The sequence below is a fragment of the Phaseolus vulgaris genome, chromosome 2, assembly GCF_000499845.2.
Source record: "Phaseolus vulgaris cultivar G19833 chromosome 2, P. vulgaris v2.0, whole genome shotgun sequence".
NCBI lineage: Eukaryota > Viridiplantae > Streptophyta > Magnoliopsida > Fabales > Fabaceae > Phaseolus > Phaseolus vulgaris.
In genome coordinates this window covers 26,347,434-26,368,820 of record NC_023758.2, presented here as the reverse complement: position 1 = coordinate 26,368,820, position 21,387 = coordinate 26,347,434, and the positions used below count along the sequence as shown (strand labels likewise).

Sequence of the window (21,387 nt, the reverse complement as noted above, 5' to 3'; positions counted from 1 at the left end):
TTCTTGGTCCACATATTTCATAAATTTTTATAACTCTAGGATAGTTGATCAATAGTGCAGTAATTATATAATTTGATTAGTGTTTGTAATACATTTTGATCAATATATATAATTTGATTCTCTGAATTTATCTAAATTTATATATTTGTCCAGCTGGGTATAATTGAACAGGATAATTTATATGGGAATTAACACTAAACAGATTGCACTAAAAAAAACACCATTTACAGGGGCGGCTATTTACTATAGTCGCATTTGTAAATCCAACGCAAGTTCGGCTATTACCATAGTTGCACTTGTAAATGCATTACCCTTAAATTCTAAACCCTCATTCAAAAGTATATACAAGTGCGGTTACCAAAAATAGTCGTCCTTATAAATATGATTTACAAATGTGGCTATATAGCTGCCTTCTTATCTCTTCAATTTAAAAATGCGTGTTCATTAAATACGACTCTATAGCTGCCCTTATAAATATAAAATAGCTGCATTCGTTTTGTCTTTCTGTACGAGTGATACCTTTAGACTTAATGTATACAACAAATAAAATAAAAGAAACCGTTTGTTATCTAATATTTCTCTGTTTTATTGTGCAACTCAAGTTTTCATAATTAACAAAAGTAAAGATGCACACTAATATTTTAATAAAAATTTATAAACAAATCCACTTGTTAAATTATATAAACAGCACTAACAAACCCACTTCCTTAATTATATATAGAAACATACATAATACATTTGACTGCATACAAAATTATCATATTTGATCTCCTACAACTCTAGTCTTAAACCCATTTTGGAATTATAAATTGAATACACACTCTAGAACATATGAAGCAACATTGAAAATGATTTTAGGTTGAAAGTGATTCAAATGAAATTGCCATGACATGACCAAGTTTTCAAAGTTTGACAAAATTAACATTGGACTGATGAATGGTTTACTTTTTATCTGGTTGTTGAAATTGGTGGTTATGAGTACGTAACATACATACTTATGTGTATACCTCATTCACTACCTACTTTTTTCTCTCTTTTATTATAATAATGACTTTTTGGACTATCTTGTGGAATACCTTATCCAGCACTTCAACATGCAACTGCTCCTCTTCACATTAACTCTCAGTACTTCTATTTCTCAATGAAGACACAAATTGATGCTATCATTCCCTTCGTCACCGTTGTTGTTGTTGCCATTTATACGTTACTTAGGTTACCAAATCATTAGCACTATTCAATTTGAAGGGTGATATTGATTAAGTTTTCTTAATTATACCTGTTAACATAAATTATGAATGAAAGTTAGAATAGCATCATCCATAATATTCTCCTTCATGGAACAGATAAGGCTATTCTATCCAATCTGAATTATTATACAGTATAATTAAATGTATCCTCACGCCACCTGGCCATAATTAGAATAACAACTTCAGTTTAAAATTAGTATTTCACTAAATATAATTTTACTACAATCATTTAAGATACAAAATATCTATACAACTTTTCATACTGGCAAACAGCATGAATATCAGTGTTCATGTCACTCATGAATTATCTGGTTTAATCTCTCTCTACATTCATACATACATACTTATATATATATATATATATATATATATATATATATATATATTGTACTTGTTACATTACTACTGCCTACAAACAATTAAGGAAAGGAAAAGGAAGGTGTCTGGCGTGGACCTATAGTAATACTACGTACAAAAAGACATTGGTGTATTGTGCATGAAGACACAACATAGATGCCAAATTAGAGAAGAAAACAACGTATATATAAGTAAACAAACATATGAAAACATATAATAATGTCTCCAAAAATTACTAGAGTGGTTAGAGCAGTTGAAGAAAGAATATCTTTTTTCTGAGTCTCCATCAAATGTTGGAAAACTTGACCATATATTCTTGGTACTTAAATTTTGCAGAACATCACAATTGTTTCCCACAAGACCTTTACTTAGAAAATGAAGGAACCATCAAAGCCATGGAGACCCATCACTGCAAATTGCTGCTCCACAGAGGACCAAACTATTTTCAAGAACTTCAGCAGGTGCAAGCCTTCACGCTCTGAGTTGTCAAAGAACATTGCTCCTTTGCCATCGTTCAGGAGGCTCTCCTTCTCCGATCTCAGCCGTTCTTCATCTGTGCGAATCAATGAGGATCTTGCACAGTCTTTTGGGTCGGACTTGTTTGATTTTCAGCTGAGTGAGTTGCGTGCCATAACGCAGAATTTCAGCAGCAACTTCTTGCTGGGAGAAGGAGGGTTTGGAACTGTGCATAAGGGCTACTTAGATGATCATCTCAGACTCGGATTGAAAGCACAACCTGTTGCTGTCAAGCTTCTTGACATCGAAGGCTTGCAAGGACACCGTGAATGGCTTGTGAGTATCACATTTCTTCTTCATTCACTGTTACAAATCATCTTAAACATAACTCTTCAATCACAACTTTCATTTTTAATGCTGTTTCTTCTTCTAACTACACTTTTTTCTATCACCAACTTCAATTTGAATAACTTGCTTAAGGAAAAACAAAACCTTTTATATATTCATGTAATTATATTTACAAGTCATTATCAGGGTCGTTTAATTTTGGCGTAGTTGTTGGAATCAGAATCTTTCATTTTTAGGAATGAGTGTGATGCAATTAGTGGACTAAATCCTTCATCAACTCATATGATTGGGTATCCAAGATAAAAGTTAGGAAATTTTGTACTAAGACTTTAATATTGGCATGCACTATTATTATTATATCATTTTTTGTATTCATATTTTATTATTTTGATTCTTCGGAGGATGGATGAAAGTCAATCTCTTATAGTACAAGAAAAGTTAAATAAAACAGCATACTGTAATGTAATAATTTGTAAAGACCATTCTTTATAATATTAAAGAAACAAGGATTGTCCTATTAGATGTCATAAATGCATGGGAAAATATGTGGGGAAATTTTATTAAGTTCTTTGTTTTTAATTTTAATTTATCAAATTTCATCAATGGTGAAAATAATTAAACTATTTTGTATTTATTTTTATGTTGAATTTTTATGAACAAACGACTTATAAATAAAAAATTACAATATCTTTAGAATTATTAATAGGAATATATCAATTAATAAATAAAAGGTAAACCAGCCTCCCTAAGATAGTTGGAAAAGTTTCCTTTGACAACCGATTATTTTAATAAAATATTGTATAATAATAAAACAATAATATATCGAGTTGTAATGTGAATTCAGAAAGTCAAAAGGTACGTCCAAGATAGTTAGTTTATGTTTATAAATACAAAATTAATATTCCCTTTTAAGACCGAAAACCGAAGCCCATTTTATAACGATGGGACTGAGATTTTTGAAACCCAATGAGGCCAGCGCAAAAGTTTTTTTGTTTTGCAAACAAATGCACTTGTAATTTGGCAATTCCTTCCTGTATCCAATTATTTTGCATCCAATGAATTTCTAAAATTTCATAATCGTCCATTGATCTGGAATTGAAAAATACATTCTGAAAAAGGAAATGTGAAATAGATTTTTTTACATTCTGAAAATGAAATTTTATAATAGAAATGAAAAACTAAAATCTACTTATAAAAGAAAAATCTAAAATACAAATAGTACATTTTGAAAAACAAAATTTAGAAACATATTCCAGAAAAAAAAAATCCAAAAACATATTCTAAAAATCTATTCCAAAAAAGTTGTTTAAAAAACCTAACCTCTAGAGACCCAAATCTGAAAATATATTCCAGAATACATTTTGACCTGCAGCCCACCCTATCAAAAAACTAAAAAGGGTAAATTTATTGGGTGCAGGAAGCAATTGCGTTTCTAACCATTGTTTTTAAGAGCACTTCTAAGTTTTATACCACCATCCTCTGAGTTGTTTTTGCAACCTCACATAGAAAAGTTTAACTATTCAGTTCATATTTATAATTATCTATATTTTAGGTTTTAATCCTTATAAAAAATTGTAAATTTTGGTTCTTATATATATAGAAATTAAATTTTAACCCCTGTTAATTAGAACTAGGCTTTTTTTGGCTGAGTGAGTTGAATAATTGCATTGGATTGCAGGCAGAAGTGATTTTTCTTGGGCAGTTAAGACACCCCAATTTGGTTAAATTGATTGGGTATTGTTGTGAAGATGAAGAACGATTACTTGTCTATGAATTCATGCCACGAGGAAGTTTGGAGAATCATCTCTTCAGAAGTATGCATCAAAATCCTTGTACATTTTTATTTGGGAAACATATGCTCCAAAGCCTCACTTTGCAGATCTGTCTTTTTTAACTTGTTTGATTCACTTCTTACTATTTTATGTTTTCTAAAACAATTTACTTAGCAATCAATTTATCATCCAAATGTGTTGAAAGTTGTTTTCAAAACAAGTATTTCAAAAACAAAAATACAGAAATAACTGGGAGGAGTTTTCTTATGCTGAAGAGACAATTTTTTAGAAAACAGAAATGTTTTCATAGGACAAATACTTGCAATTGTGTTGAGGTAACAAACAAATTTTAGAAAGTAGAAAATTGTTTATGAAAACATTAAACAAACAATACCTTACTCATTTACGCACTGCATGTGATTGCAGGGCTAACATCACTTCCATGGGGAACAAGATTAAAAATTGCAATAGGTGCTGCTAAAGGACTTTCCTTCTTGCATGGAGCTGAGAAACCAGTCATTTATAGAGACTTCAAGACTTCCAATGTTTTGCTTGATTCAGTACGTGATCAACTACCAATCATTCTCTTTGTTATTCATTAAAACTGTAAAATAACACAAGAAGCTAAATCCAATGAGTTTTTATGCATCATGTGCTTCTGTTTAAAATAGGAGTTCACAGCTAAATTGTCAGATTTTGGACTTGCAAAAATGGGGCCAGAGGGATCAAACACACATGTTTCAACCAGAGTCATGGGCACTTATGGATATGCAGCCCCAGAATACATCTCAACAGGTAAGATTAATAAATATAATATGTACCTTTTTTCTGGCATATGTTTATTACTTCCATAAGGAGAACAAAGTGGAATTCAACTAATAACTGGTGCCAATTGGGGAAATATTATTATATGATCTATAGTCATGATCAATCTCCATATGACACGTTGATAGTTCTTTTTGGTAATTGAAAATATGATTGTGTCACATAAAAATTAGTGGGATGAATTGGCCATATTATATGTTCACTACTTCCAAGAAGATTAGTTACAGTATTTGACGGGTACTTTTTGGTAATGAGAAAAATGTTATCAACTCTTTATAAACAAAACAACTATGTGTCATATGGAGATTGGTCAAACCATGTGGAACCAACCATGTAATAGTTTGTCATCAAATTTGGTATAGTTTGCAGATTTTAATGCAACATATGATTGTTTACAGGGCATTTAACCACCAAAAGCGATGTCTACAGCTTTGGGGTAGTCCTGCTAGAACTGCTGACGGGAAGGAGAGCAACGGACAAAACAAGACCAAAGACTGAGCAAAACCTTGTGGATTGGTCAAAACCTTACTTGAGTAGCAGTAGGAGATTGAGGTATATTATGGATCCAAGGCTTGCAGGCCAATATTCTGTGAAGGGTGCAAAGGAAATTTCTCGTTTGGCATTGCAATGCATAAGTTTGAATCCTAAAGACAGACCAAGAATGCCGATGATTGTTGAAACTCTTGAAGGCTTGCAACAGTACAAGGACATGGCTGTTACCAGTGGACACTGGCCAGTGTCACAAAAATCTACTAGAAGTAAAGTCTCCAACAATAAGATGAATGTGAACACTAGAGCCGGTGCAAACCACAAGCAACCATCACCAGTTCTGAGCAAAAAAACTTGATTGCTACCTTTAAGAAGATTGGTTTTTAATGAAGTATCATGTGGTATAAGAGTAATTCTCAAGCCACCCTATATATGTGTAATTAAATGTATAAAACATATTTTCAATATATAGAGTGTACATTAAAATCTTCCTTAATCCAATTTAGATTTCTTCTCAATCCATCAAAATGAAAATCAGCTAGATTTTTAAATCAACTGACAACATGCTTGCTAGCTATAGTTGTCAACTGAAGCAAATCTTACGAATACAAAGAAAAATAATCTTAAATCTTAATATCGTTAAGACATCTTCTGATAAAAAAATGGCCACTAAAGTACGTGTCTGGTTTAACAAGAAAAGTGAGAACATAACTTATTTCTTCAAGTTAAAGCCTTTCCATGTGATTTACAGATCAAAGGAGATTCCAATAACATGTAGATGTTATGTACGCAAAGTTATATGCAATGCTTGAGAAGGAAAACCACCAAGCCAGGAGAAGACGAGTAAATTTTCAACTGCTTTAGGACTGGAAAAATCCTACAATTACGTCACATCATTTGACTAGCATTAATATATTCCAGAAATGGAGAAGAGAAGGGACCAAATTATGTACGCAAATTACAATAACCCCATCATGCTCAGCGGTTCTCCAGGAAGCACATGCGACAAATGTATTATAAAAACAGGCTTCTTTACAGAGTGATAATGATAGAAAGTTAAAATGACCAAATAAAATGCTATTTTGCATAATAATTTTGTGAGTGTAATAAATTCTTTGTAACAGGATCCACCCCATTTTTTTCTAGGATCTGATATTCAAGTGATGTAGAAAGTTTACTGTGCGAATTTCTTAAGCTAACTACTCTGCTTCAGCTTGTGGGGCATCAAAACATTCAAAATTCAAAATTACAAGAAGAACACGTTGTAAATTTGTAATTAACCATAGTTGTGGTTTCCTTTTTTCTACATAAGACAAAACTTAACCAGGAATTCAGTATGTTAATAATGACTCTTAACTTTCTCTCAAGTCCATTCTGGCATGAGTGTGTATGTTAAATAAAGTTTCTGATTCAGAAACCTACGAAACCTCGGCCACATGAATCCACCTTTTTCCCTCAAAAGGGGCGTGAGAAATGCAATTAAAGTAAAATCTAACTAAACGGTTCATTGCAAGCCAACCTAGCTACTCCACATAGATAATTCCCAGCTTCCACCTCATAGACCGCAGAATTCAAAACACAAAAACAAAATCTATGTCCAAATTTCCAGAATTCCTTTAACAAATGGCCTTCAACAACAAATCAAAGAAGTCCAGTTCCCCTTCTAATTTTACTTTCTGTGTCACCCTTTTCTTCCTTGTCCTCTTCACCATACCAGCATTTTTCCTCCTCCACACACCCACCACATGCACCACCCTCTCCAAAACCTGGTCAGGTGATCTTCTTTTAGCCAAATTTGCATGGAACAAACTCCCATTTCTGGAACACAACCCTTCACCCTTACCTCTCAAAATCGCTGTCTTCTCTAGAAAATGGCCTATTGGAACTACTCCTGGTGGCATGGAGCGCCATGCATACACACTTCACACAGCTCTAGCTCAGCGGGGCCACAAGGTTCATATATTCACCTCTCCTCCAGAAGAAGAAACCACTTCAACCTTCTCTTCAGACACAACCAATCACCAAGCAGATGTTAATGCACCCTCTTCACCCTTCATCCATTGCCATGAAGGGGAGCCAGGCAAGTGGCGCTACAACAAAGCATGGGAACAGTTTCTGGAACAAAACCAGAAAGAACCCTTCGATGTTGTTCACTCAGAAAGTGTAGCACTTCCTCACTGGCTCGCTCGCGACCTTCCAAACCTTGCAGTTTCATGGCATGGCATAGCCCTTGAGAGTTTGCAATCTAGCCTTTTCCAAGACTTAGCGCGTAGAACTGATGAACCTAGATCCCCGGATTTTGACAAAGGTTTACAAGGGGTTCTCCCTAAGATTTTAAATGAGATAAGGTTCTTCAGAAACTATGCACACCATGTTGCTATCAGTGATAGTTGCGGTGAGATGTTAAGAGATGTGTACCAAATCCCCAGCAGAAGAGTGCATGTGATTCTCAATGGAGTTGATGAGGGTGACTTCAGAGAAGACGTGGAATTAGGAAGGGAATTTAGAACCAAAATTGGCATTCCAAGCAATGCTAGTTTAGTGCTTGGTGTCGCTGGAAGATTAGTGAAGGACAAAGGCCACCCTCTCCTTCATGAAGCATACTCTAGGCTAATAACAAAACACCCCAATGTGTATTTGATTGTAGCTGGCTCAGGACCATGGGAGAATCGATATAGGGATTTAGGAAACCAAGTTCTTGTTCTTGGATCCATGAGTCCTTCCATGCTACGAGCATTCTATAATGCCATTGACATTTTTGTCAATCCGACCCTTAGACCACAAGGGCTTGACCTTACTCTGATGGAAGCCATGATGAGTGGGAAACCCCTTTTGGCATCAAGGTTTCCAAGCATCAAAGGTAGTGTTGTGGTGGATGATGAATTTGGCTTTATGTTCTCTCCCAACGTGGAATCTCTCATGGAGGCTCTTGAAGCAGTGGTGAAGGAAGGAAAGGTAGGGCTTGCAAGGAGGGGAAAGGCATGCCGTGAATATGCAATTTCTATGTTTACAGCAACAAAGATGGCGTTGGCATATGAGAGACTATTCCTATGCATAAAAGAAGATAAATTTTGTAACTATTATTGAGGTGTAATCTTTTTCTTTTGATCACTGCCTTATCTGCTTCCGTTATTCAGATATCAGTATAAAAAAAATTTAAGTTTTGTCAATTCAAGATATTGTTTTGGTGATTATAATTTCCTGTTTCACTTTATCCGAGTTGTGGTTTGGAATACCATATTCTATACATGATGACAACGTTACAGTACCCTTTTTACCTGTATGCATATTACAGTATGCTTAAAAAGCAGTTATATATACTTTCTGATAATCAAGTCGGAAGGAAAAGTCGCAGGTACTTGTCTGCTAAGAAGCCTTCAAGAGTCTTTGTTTCAAGCCTTCAATTATTAACAGTTGGCGTATCAGAGGAACTACGCAAGAACACACGAGGCTGAGTCAGCTAAATCAAATTACTTACAGTGACGCGTGCCACAAATCTGTTGGTCTTAATCACAGAGTGCACCAAAGGATTTTCCATCAACAATTCTATGATTTCCACCTTTCTGCGGTGTCACAAGCTAAGACACAAGTGAATGCGCCGAAATCCTCGAACGGTTTCTCTCAAAATGATCATACGCGTGTTTTGTTCTCAAGAACAACAGCACACTAGAAGCTAGTCCTAGGACAGACATTCCTCCCCACCACACAAAGGTCCAGAAGTAGCACTTCCTTCCCATGCACACCAGTGTGTCACCCATATAGCCACCTGTGACTGGGGAAGCATTGGCATCGTAGATCGATGCGGCCAGAAAACCATACAGAAGAGACCCAATTGGGATGTTTGTTATGAGAATGTTGTGATTGACACTCACACTGTTGGGTCCAAATAGTTCTGATGTAACTGCCACTGCTGCTGCGAAGATGAAACCGGAGCTCAGACCAATCAGTGCAGTGCTAACTTTAAGTGTCTCGGCACTGTCAGATGCAGCAAGCAATATAAATGCAATTGGGGTTGGAACAAGCCCAATGGCTAGCCATCCGGTTCTTGCAAAGTAGAACTTGCTGCATTTTGGAAAAATATTATCATCATAACTGCTACAAACTTATATTATATTACAAGATTCCGGAATAAAGCGAATGTTAAAAAAGTATGCACTCACTCTTTGAATAAATGATATTTAGTGCAGTATTAACAATAACAAAAGTTTACAATAGATGCATTGTCTGTATTAAAGTTTCTGTATAATCAATTGATCAGAAATCATCTTTGGTATGATTTTAACAAAAGAGTTTAACATGTATGTACTTTCTATACAAAATATTTTACACGAGGAATCAATCCGAAATCATTTTTATTTGAAGATAATTATATAGGTCAATAAATTTAGTATTATATATAGATGTTTCTGATATCAGAGTCTACAAATAATTTATTGTTTAATGAATTATTTATTCAGAGAAAGAATTCACCCAAAAACATGATAGACACGATTGATAATGGTGAGAAAACACTTACTTTCGAATGTAGTCAGGTACAGCTGAAAGCAAGCGACCAAAGAAAGAAAATGCTGAGTATAGTGTGACAAGGGTAGATATACTTGAACTCAGGCCTAAAGATTGAGCTATCTGTCCCAGATTGTTGCTGTAGACAAGACCAATTGTGCCACCACAGAAGTATGCAACATAATACAGCCAGAAATCCAACCTCTGGACTACCTCAGCAGCGGTGTGCTCTTCTCCTAGCATTGCCAACAGATCCTGACCAAGCACCTTGTCACAGCCCACATCACTGGTTTTTTCCCTCTGACTTCCATGCACGGATCCATTCTCACCCAACAGGCCGTGATCATCTCCATTGCTGAGATTGAGAGTACTGTCCTGACCGTTGAGGAGGAGTTCCTTATGAAGCTCGAGATCATCAAGATGAACAAGAATGAAACCAGAGCCTTTCATATTAAAGCTGGAATGGATGGTGTGAAACCAACCTCGAGCATAGATGGTACCAGGGATGAATAGTGGGGATATAAGGAGAAAAATGGCCCCACCAAAGTAGAGCCTCGAGGTGGCTTCATCAGAAGTTGATGAGGCAAAGAGGAGGAGGTAAATACCGGTGAAAATGGCGAGAAAGTTGAGTACAAGAAATATCACCGAGTTTTTGCGAGCGGCATCTGGAGATCTAGAGAGAGAGTCTAAAGGAGGTTGGAGAAGAATTGGGACTAGTGCTGCAAGGGAAGTGAGAAGGGGCACAAGGGCGTTCAAGAGAAGGTACAGTGAATCAGATGAAGGGTCTATTGAATTGGCGGCAAGTGTGTAGAGTGCAGCACTCACACCATTGAAACTCACTGTGAGTGACAATGCAAGGGGTCTGTTCACTGGAAAATTCCTAATGCAGAGAACAAAGCACACTGTGTTGAACCAACAGATGCTACAGCCACTCAACAAACTCAGAAGAAAGAACTGCCACATACAAAGTAAAGAGCTAATTAACCTGACTAAAAATTAATATAACCAACTTTCTGTAAATATATTAATACATCACACCTTTACAATTTTGTGAGGTTTAATATTCCTTTGTAATTGATCGACCATAGTTTGGTCAGAGAAATTTTCCAAAGCTGTTCATTTATCGTTTGTGTGAATAATTTATTGTGCAGGTATATATTTGTTCTCCAATCATATTTTCGGGTTTTTACCATTATGAGTTTATTTTTTTTTCTACCAAAATGGAGTGCGTTTAAAAAAAATTACAAATTTAGGCAAGTCGTTCCAATTCGGCACGACTTCATATGCCCAAATTGTCCCAATTAGACACGACTCTGTCATGTCATACTGAAGTCGTGCCAACTTGGCACGACTTCTGCCTTGTCACACGGAAGTCGTGTCAGCCACGTCATAATTTTGTTTTTTTTTAATTTTATTGTTTATATATTGGGTAGTAAGTTATGTAATGTTAAAAATTAATTTGATACATAATTTTCTAAGAGTGTTAGTTTTAAGGAACAAAAAATTGGATAATTGGATCATGTTTGAATTGAATGAATAAATACATAGATAAAGAAAATGAATGTTCTAAGAGTGTTATGAATGAATAAATACATAGATCAAGAAAATGAATGTTCTAAAGAGTGTTATGAATGAATAAATACATAGAAAAAAAAAATTATGACGTGACAGAAGTCGTGCCAAGTTAGTACGATTTCAGTATGACAGGACAGAAGTCGTGTCTAATTGGGACAATTTGTACAATATGAAGTCGTGCCGAATTGGCACGACTTGTCTAAATTTGTAATTTTTTTTAAACGGACCCTATTTTAGTAAAAAGCAAAAAAATAACCCCATGATAAAAACTCCATATTTTCACATCCTTTATCTTTTACAAAAGTATTTGATAATCTTATTTTAATAATCTTATTTTAACAATATAATAATATAGATATAGTTTTATTATTGTTAAATTATAAAATAGTTATCATTGTATAGGAGAAAGAGATTGTATAAGTATAAATTTTGTAATCTTTTCTGGTTTGTGTTACATGCAGACGTAGTGGCGTATAGAAAAGAACCACGTCAAAAGGCTATGATTTTGGAGTTTTTGTGATTGGGACCAGCTGAATAAACGGAACTACAGTTGAGAAGTTGGGAAACGAAAGGACATGTCTGGAAAACACGACCACAAACAAAACACAGCTACACATAACAACGATAATATAAAAGATTCATGGAGGCAAATATGATAACTTTCTATCCTTTTCAGAAATACGTGGTCTGTTCAAAACTCTTTTTGAAGGCCATTCAAAACTATAACGAACTTTTCAAACTTGCCAAAACTACAATCTCTATTAGACCAGCCGTCCTTGGGAATGGAGTGAGTGTTCTGTACTGTAGTGATAAAAATCGCCCCAGCAGATTCCTGATACCCTTCAACAAGATTCCTTAATTTTTAATGTAAGTTATTACTTCACTAAAATCTGTTAAATGATAATAAGTTAGCACTAATTAGTAAAAGGTGACATTGGAGTTTAACACAAATTACTGTGATTTGTAAAAAAGAGAAAAAATGGATAGAAGCTAGAAAAGCGAAAGCTTGGTATGAGGGGCATTTCTTCCTCCACCTCACACCTCCCAATTTTTGGTCCAGCACTCCATAAAATTGAAAATTCTCATTTTACCCCTCTTGAGAATTTGCAATCCAAAAATTAAAAATATTTTATTATTTACATAATTTAAAAAAAAAATTGGAATCATACAATTTAAAAAACATTTTTTGGATTATACCATCTAAAAATCATGTTTTACTTAAAAGAAGACTTCTATACTCCACAACAATCTACGAGTATTTCTTTAAAAAATTTCCGAATATTACAATTCAAATTATATAATTAAGAAGTAAAAAATAAATTTTAAATTGTGTAATTCAAAAGCTTCCAACTTTTGAAACCTTGAAACTTTAAAAAAAATGACTTAAGGATTCTCTACAATTGAAAAGTCTTTTTTAAATAAAAAACAAATTGTTCAAAATATTAACTTTTGAATTATACTATGGAAGTTTGTGCATCTATAAATGTGCATTAAATATAAGTTGCATGAAAATATGGAGATGGAGAAAAAAATGTAACGACCCAGATGAACTAATGAAGAGTATGTAACGTAAGGAAGGTCTACACCACAAGCATATCATCCATATCAAAGTGCTACTTGTCAGTCAAGGCCATGACTCTACCCATTCCAAGGATTCAAACTTTGCTACTTACTTCTTCACTGCTAAAAATATATTTTCAAATTAGTGCTTTTTAATTTATTTTTTTTCTAATGTACCACCTTTGACATAAGATTCTAGATAGAATAACTCATCATATGTATAACCAAATTCTCCGTTTTAATACATCCGTCATTAAAAATGAGGTAAAAATTTGATTCTTAAAACCCGAATTCTTCACTTTTTAAAAAAAAATTATGTTTGAGAAATTTTAAATGCTAAAATTATAGAAATTAAAATAGTTAATATTTTAAAATATTAATAATATTTGAATTTATTTCTGTAATATCAACTAAAATTATTAACATTTTACAAAATATTATAATGATTTAAATATTATTAATTTAATTATGCAATTTTATATTAAATTAAGCTGTGATGTGTTTCTAATAAGATGACATGTTACAATTATTACTTTTAAGCTCTATAGAACTGTTGAAAAATATTTTTTTAATGCAATAAACTTTATAATTTAAGATAAATAATATTTTAATTACAAAAAATATTTGACAATAAAAATTGAAAATTTAAGTTATAATTTAAATAAATGATTTAATTTAATATTGTATTATTATTTTTTAATATATTAACCATTATTTTCGCAAAATTGAAACAACTTAAATTTAAAATAATAAGCGTCAATTCAAATTAAAAAAAAAAACTGTAAATAACAAATACAAAGCAGATAAATAAATTCATTAAGGATAATAAAAATATTAACTACTAAATTAATATTAGTTAATTTAGTTTAATAGTTTATATAAAAATTATTAAATAAATAACTTAGATTTCTCGCAACTTTAGTTTAAAGAAATAGAAAATTAAGTTAGAAACGAAAGTTTGATTACTTAAAAACTGAACTCTGTTTTTGAATAATATGGTGTAAAAGTGAATTTTGTTTAATAAGTGGGAAAAAAACTGCTCTCTAAATATGTAACCCTAGTTAAGCTTGAATGGGATTAGGTGAAATTAAATTAATGTTGATGAAAAGTAAAGAGGGAAGAAGGGAACCAGGTAATAAGGCAAGGTGATGAAGTTTTTGAGGGCGAGCCACTGGAGGCCGTAGCCGAGGAGTCCCATGGAGGCGGCGATGAAGATGACGAGGGAGAGCGGGAGACGACTGAGGGCGAGACCGGAGGACCAGCCGAAGACCTTGCCCATGTCGTTGGCGGTGGCCAGGTAGTTGAGTTTGATCTGAGAGATGTTGAGAAGGGACTTGAGGGAAGAGGAGTAGTCGGAGAAGTCGAAGTTGGTTCCGGTGAAGGCCTGAATCCAGATAGTCGCCACCAGAACCATCCACTTCCCAGATTGCCCCGCCATTCTCATCACACCTTGCGTACAATTTCTCCCTTCTTTTATAGCAACCGCTCAGCCACACAATTACCAATCTCTTTCCAAACAAATCAACTCTCTCCCTCCTCCGCTCCGCTTCATTCAAATACTTATAATTACTACAAAGAATAACTAATTTTATAAAATTCACTTTCTCATGTCATTCTTATTGCTCCACGTCCTTTTTATTTTTTAGCTTCACTTATAGTTTTTGTGTTTTATGTATAATAGTCGTTGGATTTTACTTTTTTTCAAATTTCAATTTTCATCTCTCACTAACATTTGCATAGATTAAAAATATATTTAAATAAGTTTTTACATAACTAGTTCTAGGAAAAAAAAATGAAAAAAAATAGTGTGTACACAAGCTAAACATTAAAATTCAGAAGAATTGTATAAATTTACAAATGAAAAAAAAAACCAAAAAGCTTATTTTAACTTTTTGAAAAATATAAACTTATTTTTTCCCTTTTTTCTTTTCTATAATTTTCATATTGTAATAGTAATTGTGCTAATCATTTTCATTAAGTGAAGTACGATAAAATGGCTTATATTTTTGATGTTTTAAATTAATGAAATTAGTAAATAAAAATTAATTTTAAAGATTAAAAAATAATTAGTATTTATATTAATTAAATTATGAATGAAAAATATATATAAATTGTCCTTAATCTTACTTAGTAATATGAGATTTATTAGACATACTAAAATAATAATTAATTATTCTTTTATTTTTAAAAATAATTTTTATTTAATAATTTTATAACATGAATTAAAAAGTATAATTAATCTAGTTTTTATCAACTGCTAAAGAATAATTTATTTCATTTCCCGCCAAACATAATTTGTCGGCTGACCGACGGGTGAGTTAATTTACATCCGCAAAACAATAGTCACAAAGGTTTGGAGCAGGTTTAGTTCAAAATAAGAATAATGACATTTATTACACTGTATACACTACATGTATTTTTATAGTTATTCCAAGAAAAAATATTAGTTTCAACCTTCTTTTACACGCATATATACAATTTTTTTAAAACTTAAAAGAAAAAAAACCTATATTAATTATTTTTCCATTAAAACATAAATGTTAGAAATATATAACAATTAACTCTTTCAGTATGAGACAATTATGCGTCAATTGACTCCATTGAAGTTATCTTAACCAGAAAGAAATCATATTGAATAATATTCTGTTTATAAGATTTCCTTTTCTGGATAACAACAAATATTAGACATTCAGTTGTTCGTTTTAGAAAGTTTAACTACCAGCTAGCTATATGGATGAAGGTGTTTGACTCTTGGTTGTGTCTGACTGTCGGATTCTCTTCTGTCTTCTCATCAATCGATGCTGTTAAGGTTTACAGGTGGTTGGATTGAGGCACAGGATTACCACAAAGGTACACAAAAATTGCAAAGGTAATAGATTTGTTTCAATATTTTCAGTAATTTTAAAATGAATTTTTTGACATCATCCCATGACTCTGAAAACTCTATGTTCCAAAAAGTTATTTCATCATTGACCCAATTTGATAAGCATCAAAAGGGTCTCTTTACATGATTGAATTTAAGATGAGTTGATGGAGGTTATTCAAACCGTCACAAAACTAGACTTAGAACATCACACAAGAGGACATCAATATCAATCTATGAATTTTCTCTTTTTGAATCTTGTAAATATTTATACAAACTATAATAAAATACATTTTAGATATTGTATTAGGACCAAATAAAACCCTAACCAATTGGAATGCAAGGTAGGACTTAAAACAAGCTAGGATGACAAACAACATTCTAACCATAACTTGTCATGCAAGTTATAGTTTCTAACCCTATAATATGATTCTTTCTTTGTAAAATTCAGACTTTAATGATTTGAGTAACCATACCTTCCATATTCACAGAATTGATAAGAGCTAAACAACACTTAATCAAATGGATCAAAGCACGATTCTTGCCATTAAGTGAAAAATTCTTTAAAATTTTGTCTATCCAACTCCATGTTGTTTCGCAGTTTATTTTCATGGCTTGAAGTTTTTCCACCAATTGTTTGTTGTATTTTTACATTTTTATTGGTGCAAATTCACTAAATTTCCTTCCACACACAAAAAATTTCAACTTAAGATTCTTATTGTTTTATTGTTTCATGCCTCTTTTTGTTTGTTCTTGAATTTTTCCTTCATTTTAATCGATGCAATTTATTTAGAATCATATAATTTTTGGTTTATCATATTATCCCGTCATGTTACATGTCATATGCATTCTTACACTATAAAAAAAATATTAAATAAAAATTAATTTTAAAGACAAAAAATAATTAGTTGCTATATTGACTAAATTATATAATATTTTAACTTTTGCAAAATATTAAATTAAAAACAATGTATAAATTTACAAATGAAAAAAAAGCTTATTTTAACTTTTTGAAAAATATAAACTTATTTTTTTTTCCTTTTTTCCTTTCTATAATTTTCATATTGTAATCGTAATTGAGCTAATCATTTTCATTAAGTGAAGTACATTAAAATGACTTATATTTTGGATGTTTTATCATTACTATGATGAAATTATTAAATAAAAATGAATTTTAAAAAATAAAAAATAATTAATATTTATATTGATTAAATTAGATATTGTATGAAATATTATCTATTTTGGAGTTTATCTGAGTTATGAGAGGAAAATATATATAAACGTTTTTAACTATGAGACGAGTCATGAATTTGTTTGGATTTTTCAGCAGTGTAGCTTTCTGAAGAGAGGGAGGCATGAGATCGAAAAAACTAATATAAAGAGAAATTTAACAAAAAATGTATGAGATGGAACGTGCCGATCCCACCATCCAAAATGAGAAAGAAAGATTTGCGTAAGACTAATTACAGCACATGTGGAACACAAACCACAGCAAAAGATGAAACTGAAATGTTTGAATTATGAATGTGTTTAGAGTGAAGCTTAAAATTTGGGTGCCTTGTTTATCGTTTAGATAATGTTTGATGAACACTCAAAATGAGAAACTACATTTGGAGAGGTGAAAAATCAGAGAGAAAAATTATATATTTACATGAGATTTTATGTGAGTAAAAAAAGAGACAGACAGAGAATAAGGATCACAAAGAGGAGTTCGTTAAAAGTTAGGATAAACTCGTTTAATTTTTTTAGAGATTCATTTGAGCTATTTTATTTAACGATAAAAAAATATTAGGGATGACAACTTTACTTTAAAGATTCCTCTGTAGAGAATAATTATGAATTTGAGAAATTTGACAAGATTTTCATATTCATTAGCACAATCTTTATTTGATCAAGCTCCCGTAAGAAAACTAAATTCATCAAACTGTTTAAGAATTTATTGAGCATTTATTTGGTCACCTCAAGAAGGACGATTTCCAGATCATGGAAAAGTTAGTTGGAATGTCAAATATTTGAGGTACTACGTACGACATCAAAATTAAAGTTTCTGATCTTGACCTGGGAGATATGGTGTTGTAAATCAAACCTCAAACGTTCCTATAAAGATATTGCAAAAGGGCTGTGAATCCTTAACCGTCCTATAAATGGCTAGGAATTAGGAATTAAGACAAGTTACTCGGGTCTCCATATCAATCGAGAGGCTCATTAGAGTTCGTTCAAATCACGGTATAAATGCTAAACGCAGTATTCCTGATTACATTATAAATGTTAACACAATATCTATGATTACGCTATAAATATTCTCTAATTATATCACATAAATGTCCTAATTTATTTGTCTAATATCTTTTATTATATTACATAAATGCTTCGATTATATTAACTGATATTCAAATTTCATGTAAAGTTATCATAATATGACACATTGATGTCTAGAGGAACCCGAGTCAAAAATCCAAGCCCATGAAGGCTTATAAATAGACAACCATCCATAGGGGAGTATCTAAACTTGCATCTTTGCAATATATTTTACCATATACACTATATTTTGGGCTCTCACTGACTTGGGCGTCGGAGTGTAATCGCAAGTGGAACCCCCCTCGTCCCCAGAAGATCAGTTTGCTAAAGCCTGGAGGCAATTACTAACACCTCATCCAGTTGGCTGACCGAGCACCAGAAGGGAATCCGAGAAGAGCTCATCCATAATCCGACCGACTTCGAGCCGACGAGAACAAACCTTAAAACCACATCCGCGAAAATGAAAGAGAAATGGAAGAGATTTACGCTCAACTTCCCTTCTTTCTCGAGCGGTTCAGAGAACGTTGCAAGAGTTTTGGGTGGTTGGCTCCTCCATTCACGCGGGTCTTCCTCCATCATCGGCGGTTGCTTCGTTTTCGGCGGCCATGACCATGGAATGGTGCCGCTCAACTAGGGCTTGAAACTGCGGTAGTTGTGGCTTCTCCATCTATAAATACCAGATCCATTTGCTTTAGAAGATACGTCTCTCACTTACCTTCTTCATCTTCCTCAACCCACCACCGTGCACCTTTCTTCTCCATTTTCACCTTTTCCTCTTTCTCTCTTTTCATTCATTATTTTATTTTATTATAATTATTTTTTTGGGTTCATTGGGTTCTTACTCTATTAAGAGTAACTTGCTAGTTCTGATCATCGAAAATCTTCGAGAAGTTCCTGTTGTATTCTAAGGGACTTGCGCAATACACCGCAGATAAGTCCTTGCGGACAGTGATGACTCATGTCTCGGAAAAGCAAAAAGGTTTGTGTTTTAAAGTCTGATTTACTACAATCGTAAGGACTTATGGCTGAAAATATGGACAACAACAACAACGTTGCTCCAGAAACATCAAATTTTGTTTTTGCAATGGAAACCATTTTTGAGAAACCATTTCCGAACGTCTAACAAATTGAAGTCTTCACCGGTCAGAATTTCTGACGTTGGCAAGAACGCGTGTCCACCCTATTAGACATGTACGGAGTTGCTTTTGCACTTACAACTTCTAAACCCGACTCAAGCACAACTGCGAAACAAGTTGATGATTGGATCCATGCAAACAAGGTATGTCGTCACACCTTACTCAGTGTGTTATCCAACGACCTGTTCGATGTCTATGCTTCTTACAAGGAAGAAAAAGATATTTGGGATTCTCTTATCCTCAAATACACTGTCGAAGACATCGTTAGACAAAGGTTCGTGATTGGAAACTACTACCGTTGGGAGATTATCGAAGGCAAAGACATCAAAATCCAGATAAACATCACAAGCTGCTTAAAGATATCAAAGCTGAAAGCATAGCCTTGCCGGATGAATTCATGTCAGAACTCTTGATCGAAAAGCTTCCACAATCTTGGACGGATTACAAATAACAACTGAAGCACAAACATATGTCACTATCGGATCTGATCACCCACATCATCATTGAAGACACAAACAGGAAGGAGTGCGCTGCTGCAAAGGCCAAAACTTTGTCTGCTAAAGCAAACGTGGTAGAAGACAAACCAGCTCCAAAAAGGTACGAGAAAAAATATGATCACAAAAAGAAATATAATAATAATTTATGATTTTTCTAGATACACCAAAGTGTATTTAATTAAACATAAGGATGAAGCTTTTGACATGTTCTTAACTTATAAAGCGGAAGTAGAAAATCAATTAAATAAGAAAATTAAAATAATTAGGTCAGATAAAGGTGGTGAATATGTTTAATTTAATGATTATTGTGTTAAAGAAGGTATTATTCATGAAGTAACCCCACCGCATTCACCTAAATCTAATGGAGTAGTTGAAAGGAAAAATAGGACACTTAAAGAAATAATGAATGTCATGCTTATTAGTTCTAATGCTCCTGATAATCTATGGGGTGAATCTCTAGTTACTGCGTGTCTTTTGCAAAATAGGATACCACATAGGAAAACTGGTAAAACACCCTATGAGTTGTGGAAAGGTTATCAACCTAATATGAAATACCTAAGAGTGTGAGGGTATTTAGCTAAAGTGATGTTTGTGTTGTATCCTGGGGGGACTAGTGCAATACACCGTGGATAAGTCCTTACAAACAGTGATCACTCACACCTTGGGAAAAAAATGTTTGTGTTTTAAAGCCTGATTTACTACAAAAGATACCTCTATCTGATGGAAGAGTGCCTTCATCCGAATTGTAATTTCTTGGAGGAGTGGCAGAAGCTTCAATGGATGATAATGAACAAGGAACTCACGTAGAGTTGTGGACTCCTTGAAGGTGCATGTTAGGCGTGGAGAGTGAGTGGTGAGGCCATCTCACTTGGCAATGGTGAAGAATGAAGATTAAAATGTCTATCCTAGAGAGGTAGGAGACAATGAGCAAAATTGGCACAATTTTGGCAGCAATTTGCTCTAGAATAATCTTGCTATTTCATGAGCCAAGCACCTCCTTTTATAGCAATGAAAGACTTAGAATTTGAAGAGCCAAATACAAATGAAATGAAAGCTACATTCAAATGAGCACATGGGAGGTGTGATTAGCGTTTCTTATTCCCTCCTCCATGGGCCGTCTCATAATTAGGTGCCAAAATTATCTCTTAGAAAATTACAAGTAAAATTCCTAATCTAATTTTAACACGAAAATAAATTCTACTATACACTATAGTTATGACATTTTAAACATGTACAAGAAGGTTTCCCTGCCATCAGTAGTAGTATTCCAATCTTCTTGATTCTTCTTGGTCATGGCTCTAGTGGTAGGCCCGAATCTTCTCTTTGTTGGGCTCACTTGGGCTTGCCATTGGGCCTCTTCCATCATCCCCTCCCTCTTGAAAAGGATTTGTCCTCAAATCTCATGCTTCTACTTTTTCTTCTTCATTACTTCCTGCAAAAGGCATTAGGTCCAAAACATTA

General features: G+C 33.4%; 3 protein-coding genes across 3 annotated transcripts; 2 read left to right on the top strand and 1 right to left on the bottom strand.

The window, feature by feature from the left end:
- The first annotated feature begins 1,855 nt into the window (after positions 1-1,855).
- Positions 1,856-6,012, top strand: LOC137811119 (probable serine/threonine-protein kinase PBL15). Its single transcript, XM_068612717.1, has 5 exons — positions 1,856-2,396; positions 4,087-4,222; positions 4,607-4,740; positions 4,852-4,975; positions 5,404-6,012. The coding sequence occupies exons 1-5, from the start codon at positions 1,980-1,982 to the stop codon at positions 5,850-5,852; spliced, it is 1,260 nt and encodes a 419-aa protein (XP_068468818.1). The 5' UTR covers positions 1,856-1,979; the 3' UTR covers positions 5,853-6,012.
- A 798-nt stretch (positions 6,013-6,810) lies between these two features.
- Positions 6,811-8,669, top strand: LOC137811118 (uncharacterized). Its single transcript, XM_068612716.1, has one exon. It carries the CDS (start codon positions 7,118-7,120, stop codon positions 8,579-8,581), a length of 1,464 nt encoding a protein of 487 aa, XP_068468817.1. The 5' UTR covers positions 6,811-7,117; the 3' UTR covers positions 8,582-8,669.
- Positions 8,670-8,676: 7 nt separating this feature from the next.
- On the bottom strand, positions 8,677-14,929 carry LOC137811116 (protein NUCLEAR FUSION DEFECTIVE 4-like). Its single transcript, XM_068612715.1, has 3 exons — positions 14,262-14,929; positions 10,011-10,951; positions 8,677-9,556 (listed from the first exon to the last, which is right to left on the bottom strand). The coding sequence occupies exons 1-3, from the start codon at positions 14,574-14,576 to the stop codon at positions 9,073-9,075; spliced, it is 1,740 nt and encodes a 579-aa protein (XP_068468816.1). The 5' UTR covers positions 14,577-14,929; the 3' UTR covers positions 8,677-9,072.
- Between the last annotated feature and the right edge of the window lie 6,458 nt (positions 14,930-21,387).